This window comes from Phoca vitulina, unplaced genomic scaffold (assembly GCF_004348235.1).
Source record: "Phoca vitulina isolate PV1807 unplaced genomic scaffold, GSC_HSeal_1.0 scaffold118, whole genome shotgun sequence".
Lineage (NCBI taxonomy): Eukaryota > Metazoa > Chordata > Mammalia > Carnivora > Phocidae > Phoca > Phoca vitulina.
This window is the reverse complement of record NW_022589821.1, coordinates 645,214-659,833: the sequence shown is the minus strand read 5'-3', so window position 1 is coordinate 659,833 and position 14,620 is coordinate 645,214. Positions and strand designations below refer to the sequence as shown.

Here is a 14,620-nt window from a genome sequence, read left to right as displayed (position 1 = left end):
GCCTTTGGCTCACGTCATGACCCCAGGGTCCTGGGATCGAGTCCCACAGCAGGCTCCCTGCTCCACGTCAGGGAGCCTGCTCCGCGGGGAGCCTGCTTCTCCCTCTCCTTCTCCCACTCCCCCTGCTTGTGTTCCCTCTCTCGCTGTCTCTCTCTCTGTCAAATAAATAAATAAAATCTTTTTTAAAAAATTAAAAAATAAAAAAGAACAATCTCAAATCAATAACCTAAACTTCCACTTTGAGAAACTAGAAAAAATGAAGAAGCTACAGTCAAACCAAAGAGAAGGAAGGAAATAATAATGAGTATAGCAAAAATAAATGACATAGAAAAACAACAGAAAAAAATCAACCAAACCAAAAACTGATTCTTTGAAAAGACCAACAATATTGACAAGCCTTTAGCTGGAATGATTAAGAAAGAAAGGACTCGATTTACTAAAAAACAGGAATGAAAGGAGGGTCATTACTACTATCTTTACAGAAATAAAAAGGGTTATATACGGTTATTGTGAGCAATTGTTTAAGCCTACAAATTAGATAACCTAGATGAAATGGAAAAACTCTTTGCATATACAAACAACCAAAAGTGACTCCAGAAGAAATAAAAAATCTGACTAGACCTATAACAGGCAAAGAGATTGAATCAGTAATTAAAGAAACAACACAAACATTCCACAAAGAAAATCCGAGGCTCTGATGGCTTCATGGGTGAATTCTACCAACCGTTTAAAGAATAATGAATACCAATCCTTCATTAAGCTCTTCCAAAAAGTAGAAGAGGAGTCAATACTTCCCAACTCATTCTCAAAGGCCAGTATTATTCTGATACCAAACCAAAGGCACTACAAAAAAATAAAACCACAAAATCTCTTATGAATATAGATGTAAAAACCCTCAACAAAATACTAGCAAATGGAATCCAGGAATATATAAAAAGATTTATACATCATGACCAAGGGGGATTTATCCCAGGAATACAAGGCTGGTTCAACATATGAAAATCAATCAATGTAACACATCATATTAATAGAATAAAGGGGAAAATGCACGATCATCTCAACAGATGCAGAAAGAATATTTAACAAAATACACTACTATTTCATGATAAAAACATTGAACAAACAAAAAGGAAACTTCGTCAACCTATAAAGGCATCTACGGAAAAACCCACAGCCAATATCAAACTTAATGGTTATAGACTGGAAGCCTTCCCCCATGGAAATCTGCTATAGAAAATATTTAGGGGGCGCCTGGGTGGCTCAGTTGGTTAAGCGACTGCCTTCGGCTCAGGTCATGATCCTGGGGTCCCGGGATCAAGTCCCACATCAGGCTCCCTGCTCAGCAGGGAGTCTGCTTCTCCCTCTGACCCTCCTCCCTCTCATGCTCTCTGTCTCTCATTGTCTCTCTCGCAAATAAATAAAATCTTAAAAAAATAATTAAAAAAAAAAAAGAAAATATTTAGGAATAAGTCTAACAAAAGGAGTGCTTGTATATTCTAAACTACAAAACACTGTTGAAAAAAATTAAAGAGGCCCTAAATAAATGGAAAGACATCCCATGTTTATAAATCAGAAGACAATATTGTTAAGATGGTAATACTCCCTAAATTGATCTACAGATTCAATCTAATCTCTATCAAAATTTTCCCTGCTAGTTTTTTTTTTTTCCAGAAATTGACAAGGTGATTCTAAAATTTATATGGAAATGCAAGGGACTCAAAATAGCCAAAACAGAGGCACCTGAGTGGCTCAGTTGGTGGAGCGTCTGACTCTTGTTTTCAGCACAAGTCATGATGTTGGGATCCTGGGATGGAGCCCCGCATTGGGCTTCCTGCCCGGCAGGGAGTCTGCTTGTCTCCCTCTCCCTCTGCCCCTCCTCCCGCTCATGCTCACTCACTCGTTCTCTCTAAAATAAATAAAACTTTTTTAAAGTTTTTTTTTTTAAAGATTTTATTTATTTATTTGACAGAGAGATAGAGAGAGGCAGAGAGCCACAAGCAGGGGAATGGCAGAGGGAGAGGGAGAAGCAGGCCCCCCGCTGAGCAGGGAGCCCGATGCGGGGCTTAATCCCAGGACCCTGGGATCATGACCTGAGCCGAAGGCAGATGCTTAACCGACTGAGCCACCAGGTGCCCCAAATAAATACATCTTAAAAAAAAAAAAAAAGACTAGCGAAAACCATCTTGAAAATGAAGAACAGAGCTGGAGAACACACACTTCCCAATTTCAAAACTTACTACAAAGCTATGGTCATCAAGGCAGTGTGCTACTGGCATAAAGACATATAAATTAATAAAATACATTTGAGAATCCAGAAATAAATCCTCACATTTATGGTTAGCAGATTTTTTTAAACAAGGTGCCAAGACCATTCAAAGAGTAAGAATAACCTTTTTAACAAATGATGCTGGATCAACTGGATTATCTACATGTAAAAGAATGAAGGTACACTCCAACCTCACACTATAAACAAAAATTAACTCAAAATGGACTAGGGCCAAAATGTAAGGACTAAAACTATAAGACTCTTAAAAGAAGTCAAACGTATAAATATCTGTGCCCTTGGATTAGGCAATTGTTTCTTAGATATGACATCAAAAGTACAACCACCAACAATAAAATTGATAAATTGGACATCACTAAACAAAAACTTCTGTGCTTCAAAAGGCACCATCCAGGAAGTGAAGACAACCCACAAAATGGGAGAAAATTTTTACAAATCATATCTTTGAAAACAGACTTGTACTTAGGATATATGAAAAACTTGTACAACTTAATAACAAAAAGATGAATAACCCTATTAAAAACTGACAAAAGAGGGGCTCCTGGTTGGCTCAGTCAGTTAAGTGTCTGCCTTCAGCTTAGGTCATGATCTCAGGGTCTTGGGATGGAGCCCCACATCAGGTCCCTGCTCAGGGAGGAGTCTGCTTCTCCTTCTGCCCCCCCCCACTCTTCCTCTCTCAAATAAATAAATAAAATCTTTTAAAAAATTGACAAAAGAAAAAAATATTGACAAAAGATCTAAATTAACATTTCTCCAAAGAAGATATACAAATGGCCAATAAGCACACAAAAAGGTGCACAACATCATTAGTCATTAGAAAATGTAAATCAAAACCACCATGAAATACTACTTCTCACTCAGTAGGAAGGTTATAATCAAAATGACAAACAATAACAAGTATTGCAAAGGATGTGGAGAAATTGGAATTCTCATCCCTTGCTTATGGAAATGTAAAATGGTGTGGCTGCTCTGGAAAACAGCTGGCGGTTCTTCAAAAGGCTAAACACTGAGTTACCATATGCCAAGAAATTCCATCTCTATATAGAAACTCAAAAGAATTGAAAACATGTTCATACAAAAATTTATGCATGAATGTTCATGGCACCATTATTCTTATATAATAGCCAAAAAGTGGGAACCACCCATATATCCATCAACTGATAAATGGACAAACAAAATGTAGTATATCTATGCAATGGAATATTATGAAGCCATAAGAAAGAATGCAGTACTCATTCATGCTATAATATGAAAGAATCTTGAAAACATGCTAAATTGGGGCGCCTGGGTGGCTCAGTCGTTAAGCGTCTGCCTTCCGCTCAGGTCATGATCCCAGGGTCCTGGGATCGAGCCCCGCATCAGGCTCTCTGCTCAGCGGGAAGCCTGCTTCTCCCTCTCCCACTCCCCCTGCTTGTGTTCCCTCTCTTGCTGTGTCTCTCTCTGTCAAATAAATAAAATCTTAAAAAAAAAAAAAAGGAAACACGCTAAATGAAAGAAGTTAGGTGCAAAGGCCACATATGATATGATTCCATTTATACGAAACATACAGAATAGGCAAATCCATAGAGACATACAGTGGTTTCCAGGAATTGGGGTGGGGTAGGGAATGGGGAGTGACTGCTACTGGGTGTGCATTTCTTTTTGGGGAAATGAAAATATTCTGGAGTTGGACCATGGTACTGGCTGCAAAACTCTTACTTGTACACTTTTTTTTTTTTTAAAGATTTTATTTATTTATTTGAGAGAGAGTGAGCGAGAGAGAGCATACAAGCTGGGAGAGAGGAAGAGGGAAAGAGAGAAGCAGGCTCTCTGCTGAGCAGGGAGCCAGATGTGGGGCTTGATCCCAGGACCCTGAGATCATGACCTGAGCTGAAGGCAGACGCTTAACCAACTGAGCCACCCAGGCGCCCCTTACTTTTACACTTTTAAAAGGGTGAATTTTACAGTATATAAATTGTACTTAATTATAAAAAAAAAAAGAAATTCTGAAGTATGGGGAATTATATCTATAAATTACTCCTAAATGGCTCAAAGAAAAAAAAAGTTCTTGCAAATTTTTTTTTTTAAAGATTTTATTTATTTATTTGAGAGAGAGAGGGAGAGAGAGTGCATGAGCTAGGGGGAGGGGCAGAGGGACAGGAAGAGACAGAATCCCAAGCAGACTGAGCGTGGAGCCTGACATGGGGCTCAATCCCATGACACTGAGATCAGACCGGAGCCAAAACCCAGAGTTGGATGCTCAACCAACTGAGCCACCTAGGTGCCCCTTTTCTTGCAAATTTTCTATAAATTTAAATTATTTCAACTGAAAAAAGTGACACTGAATGACAATTATATGGATAACTTTTATTCTGCTCCACCTAAGTGCTTTTCTAAAAACCGAATCATTTATAGGGGCGTGTGGGTGGCACAGTCAGTTGAGTGTCAGACTCTTGGTTTTGGCTCAGGTCTGATCTCGGGGTTGTGGGATGGAGCCCCATGTCGCGGTCCATGCTCAGCTCTGGGTCCAACTGAGTTTCTCTCTTCCTCTTCCTCTGCCCTTTCTCCCATGTGCTCTCTCTCTCTCTGAACTAAAGAAATCTTTTTTAAAAGAGTACATCATTTGTAAACTTCAAATAATATTTCATGTGGAATTTAGTTCTGAAAAAAAATGAGTTCCTAACCTGTATCATCTCATATTCTTGCTCTTTTATAATAAAAAGACAGAATAGGGGATGCCTGGGTGGCTCAGTCAGTTAAGCATCTGCCTTCAGCTCAGGTCATGATCCCAGGGTTCTGGGATCAAGTCCCGCATCGGGCTCCCTGCTCGGCGGGGAGTCTGCTTCTCCCTCTGACTGCTATGCCTGCCACTCCCCCTGCTATGCTCTCTCTCTCTCTCTCCCCCTAACAAATAAATAAATAAATAAAATAAAATAAAATAAAATAAAATTAAAAAGGCAGAATAGTATAAAAGTCAATAACATGTGCTTTGGAGTCGAACAGAATATGCTATTTTCTAGCTTTATGCCTTTGGAGAAATTACTCAACCTCTAGGAGTCTGTTTCTCCATCTGTAAAACAGCAATAATTGATTGTTCTGTTCTGCATAGGCTAAGAAAGGACTTCCATTCTCCTATGCTTGTAATTAAAGTCTACCTCATTTAGTATACAGTCTGATGTTCTAGTTTCTAGGTTAGAAAACTCATTAATCCCTCAATCCCTACTAGTTATATTATTGCTTATCATTATTCTTCATGGTGGGTTTAGAGTAGAGATAAATTCTATTACTTACCAATAAAAGATCTGGTAGGGAAAGATATTATCCAAACTATCTGGAAGTTTAGAGACATCTCCATTGTTTATTGCCACAATTACAAGCTATGTCCCTACATACAGTAAGCAAACTAAGTCACTAAAGTGTCACTAAGTGTAGCCAATTCTAACCTAGTTTAATTATTTACAGACTTCACAGACGCTGTCAGAGAATGAGTAACAAATAAATGTTTCCTTCACTTTAATAAGACAAAAGCTATACTTGAGACCATTTATCTCTAAGGTGTGGAAGACAAAGGTACCAGGTTAGATGGAAACACTGTACTTACCAGCTGTTTGTTGTGCTGTGGCAGAGGGCACGGCTGGGCACCAGCTGGCACTCTGTATACTGGGGTTACTGACATGCTGGCAGGGTGTGCACACATAAAGCGTACCTGCACAGCCTCAACAGCTGGACTGGGGTTCAGGACACCCGGGTGATTTCCGATTCGGAATGTCAGAGCCTTTAAGGAAACAGCAGAGCAGACACTTGATGTCAGTTGTTCCAATCCACACGTGTCAGAATTATTCAAACTCCAGTATAGGATCCCTTTGGACACTATAATCACCATAGTTCTTAATCATGTGGCTAAGAGAAACAAGGGTATCATGGAAATTTATAAACAAAGGGAACATTAAAAAATCTAATTCTGATCAATTACTTGTCTTCTTCTCCACCAAATCTTTTATTTACCAGTTGGTAAAAAGTGGAAAAACTATTTTGTGTTTCAACCTTTCCCTGGTGGAAGCACCAAATGAGTAACAGAATGTGGAGACAAAAGACAAGAGGGCTCCAGCAGGGGTGAGGACTCAGACACTGCTGACAGCCAGCCACATACACAACAAAGTTCACAAAGATGTTAGAAAGAAGCTCAGTTCTTATTAAATTAAAATCATACGTCGATTCCTTGTGGGCTGGTTACAGAGTCATACACTGAATTCTCAACCCTAGTCAAATTGCAAACCTTTGTTACTGGCTTGACAGAAGCAGGGCAGAGCTGTGGGTGGATCCTCTAAAATAATAAAACTAATTCAACTGATAAAGGGCAACACGCTTACCATCTTATCTGCACAGATCTAACTAGTTCTTCAAAATTGCTCACCACTCACAATTGCTAACCAATCAAAATTGCTAATAGATGACGACGCTTCAACTTTCCCTTCCTTGCATTTTTTTGGAGGTGGGAAACCATATATCCTCGAGTCTAGACAACAAGCAAATGAATTATAGTGATAAAGTGATTGAAATAAGTTCATTACTACAAAACGATCTTGAACCATTTAGTAGACTGTAAGAATTCTCAAACGAGTGAAATCTTTGAGTACATTTAAAGAATAGTAAAGTTAAAAAAACCATTAATAATTAGAATTTTCCTATGTTAACTAGAATTTAAATAAAAATCTGGAAGAAAAGAAAGAATTTCCCTATCTAGTCTATAAATGAAATCCATTAGAATCTGAAAAGGAATGGCTAGAAGTACAAAAGATTTGGGGTATTACTACTAAAAGAAATGTTAGAAAAAGATCATTTTCCTACTTACTTGTTCCCCTAAATCCAGGCACAAGACCCGGTAGATGTACTGGTTCTGTTTTCTTTTAGCTGGCAGCCGGACTTGTGTTAATTCAATTTTCTCTGTCTTCTCCATGCTCAACTCTAAAAAGAATCGGGAGGGCTCCAAGATCCATGGACGGGGGCCCCCTTCAAACACCATTTCCTTCACAGACTGCCATGTCACCAATGCCACCTCCACAGGGTTTACAGCCTGATGACATTCAAAGAAATGAATCCTTGATTGGTCAGGGAACTCAACAGTTCTCTAAAGTGAAAACTGGTTGATTGCTGAAAATGACATTAGACTTAATTCCCAAATCGGGAGACATGTACACGATGCCTCTCACTTGGATGCTTCTCAACCTCTATATTCATTTAGATCCTATCTATCGTTCAGGCCTAACTTGTGTGTCACCTTACCCATTAATATCTAATCATTCCATACCACAACCACTTCCACATCCTCTAAGTACTATTCATTCGTACACTAGTTCATCTCCTAATGCTGTTTGAATGTGTCAAATGTTTCACATATAAGAGCATAATAATTCTTCTTATGCTTTCTAGTTATGTAAAATTATTCAGAGAAGAGAATATCTTCTACCTAAATTTTAAAAGAGAGTGTCTCTTCCTTAGTGGATTTAGTACAATGCTGGGCACATAAAAGGTATTGAACAAGTAGCTGTATAAGCATTTTATTTTTTTAAAGATTTTATTTTATTTATTTGACAGAGAGACAGTGAGAGAGGGAACACAAGCAGAGGGGAGTGGGAGAGGGAGAAGCAGGCTTCCCGTGGAGAAGGGAGCCCGACATGGGGCTCAATCCCAGGACCCCGGGATCATGACCTGAGCGGAAGGCAGACGCTTAACGACTGAGCCACCCAGGTGCCCCTGTATAAGCATTTTAAATGGATATTTTATTTTTTTAATCTGAGTATAGTTGACACACAATGTTTCACATGTACAACATAGAGATTCGACATCTCTGTTATGCTGTGCTCAGAAGTGTACCTAGGGATGCCTGGGTGGCTCAGTTAAGCATCTGCCTTCGGCTCAGATCATGATCCCAGGGTCCTGGGATCCAGCCCTGGGTGGGGCTCCTTGCTCAGTGGGGAGCCTGCTTCTCCCTCTGCCTGCCGCTCCCCCTGCTTGTGCTCTGACAAATAAATAAAATCTTAAAAAAAAAAAGTGTAGCTACCATCTGTCCCCATGCCACACTATTACAGTACCACTATGTTCCCTACAGAGTGACTTTTATTCCTATGACTTATTCCATAACTAGAAGCCTGTATCTCCCACTCCTCTTCACCCATTTTGCCTATCCACCCCCACTAACCTGGCAACCATCAGTTTGTTCTCTTATTGATAGGACTGATTGTGCTTTTTGTTTATTTATTCATTTGTTTTGTGAAATTGTATGGAATCATTGGTCTTTCTCAGCCTGACTTATTTCACTTATCATAATACCCTCTAGGTCCATCCATGTTGGCACAATGCTATGATCTCATCTTTTTTATGACTAATATTCCTGTGTGTCTGTGTGTACATACACATCACATCTTCCTTACCTATTCATCTTTTGATGGACACTTAGGTTGCTTCCATATCTTGGTTACTGTAAATAATGCTTCAATAAACATAGGGATGCATACATCTTCTCAGATTAGTGTTTTCATTTTCTTTGGTTAAATACCCAGTAGTGGAATTACTGGATCACAAGATAGTTCTATGAGGAACCTCAATATTGTCTTCCCCAGAGTGGCTGCGCCAATCTACGTTCCCACCAACAGTGCACAATGGTTCCTTTTTCTCCACATCCTCACTAACACTTGCTGTTTCTTCTCTTTTTTTAGTCATTCTGACAGGTATGAGGTGATCTCTCACTGTGGTTTTGATTTCCCTGATGATGAGTGATGTTGAACATCTTTTCATGTGTCTGTTGGCCATTTGTAGGTCTTCTTTGGAAAAATGTCTCTTCAGGTTCTCTGCCCATTTTTTAATCGAACTTCGTTTTTTTAGTGTTGAGGTATATAAGTTCTTTATATATTTTGGATATTAACCCCTCATCAGATATATCATTTGCAAATATCCTCTCCCGTTCCATAGATTACCTTTTGTTTTGTTGGTGGTTTCCTTCACTGTGCAAAAGCTTTTTATTTTGATGTAGTCCCAATAGTTTATTTTTGCTTTTGTTTCCCTTGCCTCAGGAGACATCTAGAAAAATGTTCAATGTCATTGGCTGATGTCAGAGAAATTACTGCCTATGCTCTCTTCTAGGATTTTTATGGTTTAAGGTCTCACATTTAGGTCTTTAACCCAATTTGTGTTTATTTCTGTGTATGGTGTTACACAATGGTCCAGTTTCATTCCTCTGCATACAGTTGTCCAGTTTTCCCAGCACCATCTATTAAAGAGACTGTCCTTTCCCCATTGTATATTCTTGCCTCCTTTGTTAAAGATTAATTGGCCATATAATCATGGGTTACTTTTGGGATCTCTAGTCTGTTCCATTGATCTATGTGTCTATTTTTATGTCCGTACCATACTGTTTGGATTACTACAGCTTTGTAGCATATCTTGAAATCTGGGATTGTGATACTTCCAAACTTTGTTCTTCTTTTTCAGAATTGCTTTGACTATTTAGGGTCTTTTGTGGTCCCATACAAATTTTAGTATTATTTGTTCTGGTTTTGTGAAAAATGCTGTTGGCATTTTGATAGGGATTGCACTGAATCTATAGATTGTTTTAGCTAATATGGACATTTTAACAATATTAATTCCTCCAATCCATGAGCATGGAATATCTTTCCATTTGTTTGTGTCATCTTCAATTTCTTTCATCAATGTTTTATAGTTTTCAGAGTACAGGTATTTCACCTCCTTGGTTAAATTTATTCCTAGATATTTTATTCTTTCTGGTGCAATTGTAAATGGCATTATTTTCTTAATTTCTCTTTCTGCTACTTCATTATTAGTGTATAGAAATACCACCGACTTCTGGGTATTAATTTTGTATCCTGCAACTTTACTAATTCATTTATTACTTCTAGTATTTTTTGGTGGCATCTTTAGGATGTCCTATGTGTTGTATCAGGTCATCTTCAAAAAGTGATAGTTTAACTTTTTTACCAATATGGAAGCTTCTTGTTTCTTTTTCTTGTCTGATTGCTATGGCTAGGACTTCTAATACTATGTTGAATAAAAGTGGTAAGCGTGGGAATCCTTCTCTTTCTCTGATCTTAGAGGAAAAGCTCTGTTTTTCACCGTTGAGTATGATGTTAGCTGTAGCTTTTTCATATATGGTCTTTTTTATGTTGAGGTATGTTACCTCTATACCCATTTTGTTGAGAGTTTTTATCATTAATGGATATTGAATTTTGTCAAATGCTTTTTCTGCATCTGTTCAAATAACCATGATTTTTATCATTCATTTTGTTGATGTGGTATATCACACTGATTGATTTGTGAATATTGAACCATCCTTGCTTTCCTGGAATAAATCCCACTTGATTGCGGTGAATGATCCTTTTAATGTATTGTTGTATGTGGTTTGCTAATATTTTGTTGGGGACTTTTGCAGCTATGTTCATCTGTGATATTGGCCTGTAGTTTTCTTTCTTTCTTTTTTTTTTTTTTAAGATTTTATTTATTTATTTGAGAGAGAGAGAATGAGAGACAGAGAGCACGAGAGGGAAGAGGGTCAGAGGGAGAAGCAGACCCCCCAGCTGAGCAGGGAGCCCGATGTGGGACTCGATCCCAGGACTCCAGGATCATGACCCGAGCCGAAGGCAGTCGCTTAACCAACTGAGCCACCCAGCCGCCCTTTTTTTTTTTTTTAAAGATTATTTATTTGTCAGAGAGAGAGCGAGAGAGCACAAGCAGGGGGAGCGGCAGGCAGAGGGAGAAGCAGGCTCCTTTGCCTAGCAAGGAGCCCGATGTGGGACTCGATCCCAGGACCCCAGGATCATGACCCGAGTCAAAGGCAAATGCTTAACCGACTGAGCCACCCAGGTGTCCCGTAGTTTTTTCTTTTTATTATTATTATTTTTAAAGATTTTATTTATTTATTTGACAGAGAGAGAGATAGTGAGAGCAGGAACACAAGCAAGGGGAGTGGAAGAGGGAGAAGCAGGCTTCCTGCCAAGCAGGGGGCCCAATGCGGAGCTCGATCTCAGGACCCTGGGATCATGACCTGAGCCAAAGGCAGACAGACGCTTAACGACTGAGCCACCCAGGCGCCCCTCATAGTTTTCTTTCTTTATGGTGTCTTTGTCTAGTTTTGGTATCAGGGTAATCCTGGCCTTGTAAGACATATTTGGAAGCCTTCCTTCCTTTTCTATTTTTTGGGATAGTTTGAGGAGAATAGCTACTAACTCTTCTTTACATGGTTGGTAGAATTCACCTGTGAATCCATCTGGCCCTGGACTTTTGTTTGTTGGCAGTTTTTTGATTACCGATTCAATTTCATTACTAACAATCGGTCTGTTCAGATTTTCTATTTCTTTCTAATTCAGTTCTGGAAGATTGTATGTTTCCTTCTTTTTTTAAAGATTTATTTATTTTAGAGAGAAAGAAAGGGGTAGGGGGAGAGGGAGAGAGAAAATCTCAAGCAGACTCCCCACTGAGCTCAGAGCCTGACGTGCGGCTTAATCTCACAACCCTGAGATCATGACCTGAGCCGAAATCAAGAGTCGGACGCTTAACTGACTGAGCCACCCAGGTGCCCCAGGGAGACTGTATGTTTCTAAGAATTTACCCATTAAATGGATACTTTATTAAGTTAGCAAAGAACTTTTGTCCTAAAAATATAAAATAATACATCTATACACTTCATCCTATTTCTCAAAGAACTCTCACCTAAGAGGTATAGTCAAGACTGGTATTATTCACTCCAGTATACAGAGAAGTTGGATCCTATTACAGATGAGCAAACTTGTTTTAGGAGAATAAAGCATTATCAAAGGGTAGGTTATTTTCATGTGGCACACAGTGTCTATCTACAACAGTGACTAAGTTGCAACTCGAAGTAGAGTTGAGCGATCATTAAAAATATAAGCAAACCATGCCTTAGTATTTCTTCATTGAACTAGTCAATCATATTTATTATTGAATACTATTAAAATTAAACATTCCTATGTCTAATGGCAGTATTCTCTTAAATAATGTGTATATAATTCAATTCAACAAGTATTCACTGATGGCCCATTGGGGATATAGTAATAAAAAGACAAATAAGGTCTTGCCTCACAGTGGAGCTCACGGTTTGGGAAAGACAGATTTGAAGTAGGTAAAGAGTATAATGGGCATCACAAAAAGGCACAGTACAGTGTGCCATTCAAGCCTCTAATAGAAGAAATAGAATTAGAGGTTTCACAGAAGGCCTCCCTCAGAAAGCAGGACAGAGATTATTCCTTTTTCCTAGATACATAGTCCAAAATTAACCAGATCAACTGAATTGGACTGATACGTAAAAGGACAAATTGAGAACTATACCACATACTGAAACATAATATTGATAACAAAGGTAGAAAACACATATTCTTTTAAGCAGGTAAAAGGAAAAATATATGACCAAAGCACTACATAGAAAAGGAAAATCATCATCTTACTTCCTTTCCTTTAAGGGTGGTTTTCATCCAGGGGAGATCTGATCTGTGGACACTCAATAAATACAAAATAAGGCTGGGAATAATCATAAAATAAAAAACCTAATGAAATGACAATGAGCCACAGCCAAGTACTTTCACTTAATTAGGTAACTAAGATGATTCATCCACTGAGAACAAATGAAATATGCTTGAACCGTATGTTTAATACTTATGCTACATAATGTGCAATAAGGCCAACTTAAAATGCAAATTTTAAAATTAATAACTTACCTTGCTTCTTTCATTAGTGTTAATTTTTCCCCCTATGGGTGCCTCCTTATCCCAGGAGACACTGACTCAGGATTTGTCAGTATCTATTAGCAAGAACCTGTAGACATCAATTTTAGTTCCTGAAGGATTCAAATATGAATGCATACCAGGCTCAACTTTTGTTTTGAACTGCCACCTGTCATAATGTCCCAATTATAATGGACCAATCCTTAAGGCCTTAAATAATGATTGTTATGCTGAAAATCCTTAAGTATAAAGGTTAAAGATGACTGATCTCCCCCTCTATGATAAAGTTTTCTTTCAGAGTTCTTCAAAAGAGGCCACACTAATATTCAATATCTTATTCAGGGTCGTGTTTACAGGGATATATACACATGTAAACAATCAAATAGTACCTTAAGATTAGTGTACTTTATGTACCTTACTATACATATTTTATACCTCAATAAAAAATAAGAAATAAAGGGGAATATCTAAAACTTGCTGATACAACTTAAAGATATTCTGTGGCAGAAACATGAGGGAGTAAACTCCCTGATACTCAGGTTTGACGACAGAGCTGGTAAATAAAGAGAACACAAATATAACTGATCTTTAATAGAAATCACAGATAGCTGGGAAGCCTCTAAGTGGATACAGTGGGTTCCATGAAAAGATATGCCAGTTCCTTACCATGAAATGTCTCACCTTTAGAGGTTCATAAGCAGCAAATGTGGCACTGCTCTCCAAGTACTCTTCCGACTCAGTCACACTCACTGTTACCAGGGTATGGCCTAGAGATTTGGCTGCTATATGTATACTAGAACAGTGTGTTGGCCCAGGTCTTTGAATACCTGCAAATCAAAAACATGACTTCATTAGGGTAATAAGCAGTCAGTTCTCAAGGGGATCAGTCTACAGAAATAGAAGAATTTTAATACATTAAAAAACATCTTAATGTTGCACACTACTAGGCCCCAGTTTATATCAAATTGATATAAAAATCTGTTCCTTCTATTAACAGATATATACCATGTAAGACACAATTTTATGTTCAGTGAGGATACAAATATGAGCCAAGATCCTAACTTCAAGGCATATATAGTTTAGAAGGGGAGAGTGAACATTTACATAAATGAAAGAATTTGTAGAAAATGATAAGCAGTATAGAGGTCTAGAAAACATAAAGATTACTTCTAGTTGGAGAGATCAAGGAAAATTTAGATATGTAGAAGATAGTATCTCAAACTGATGAATGAGCAAAGACAGAAATATAAATGAGATACACATGAGTATATGAAGGAGCTATACAGGAAATTTTAACTTAAATAGTCTGTTCCGCTGGAGCCATAATTAAAGGAAGCCAAAGTATGAAGTAGTATTTCTTTATGAAAAGTAGATTGGGTTATCTTGTAGAGACCTTGAACACTAAACTAAAAGGATTTCAGCTCTATTCCACTGGTAAGGAGAAACCTCTCACATTTTTTGAGCAAGAAAAGTAGTATTGAACGTGAGCTTCAGGGATGCTTGGGTGGCTCAGGCAGTTAAGCATCTGCCTCTGGCTCAGGTCATGATCCCAGGGTCCTGAGATCAAGTCCTACATCGGGCTCCTTGCTCAGCGGGGAATTTGCTTCTC

The 14,620-nt window shown here is 38.4% G+C and overlaps 1 protein-coding gene across 1 annotated transcript in view; it reads right to left on the bottom strand.

Annotated features, from left to right (window-relative positions):
• Positions 1–14,620, bottom strand: part of NUP210L (nucleoporin 210 like) — an 81,288-nt gene that overhangs the window by 38,684 nt on the left and 27,984 nt on the right. Inside the window, exons 14-16 of the mRNA XM_032398676.1 lie at positions 13,693–13,838; positions 7,116–7,337; positions 5,865–6,038 (exon numbers count right to left, since the gene is read on the bottom strand). Coding sequence (XP_032254567.1) covers positions 5,865–6,038; positions 7,116–7,337; positions 13,693–13,838 — 542 coding nt within the window. The remainder of the gene's footprint in view (positions 1–5,864; positions 6,039–7,115; positions 7,338–13,692; positions 13,839–14,620) is intronic.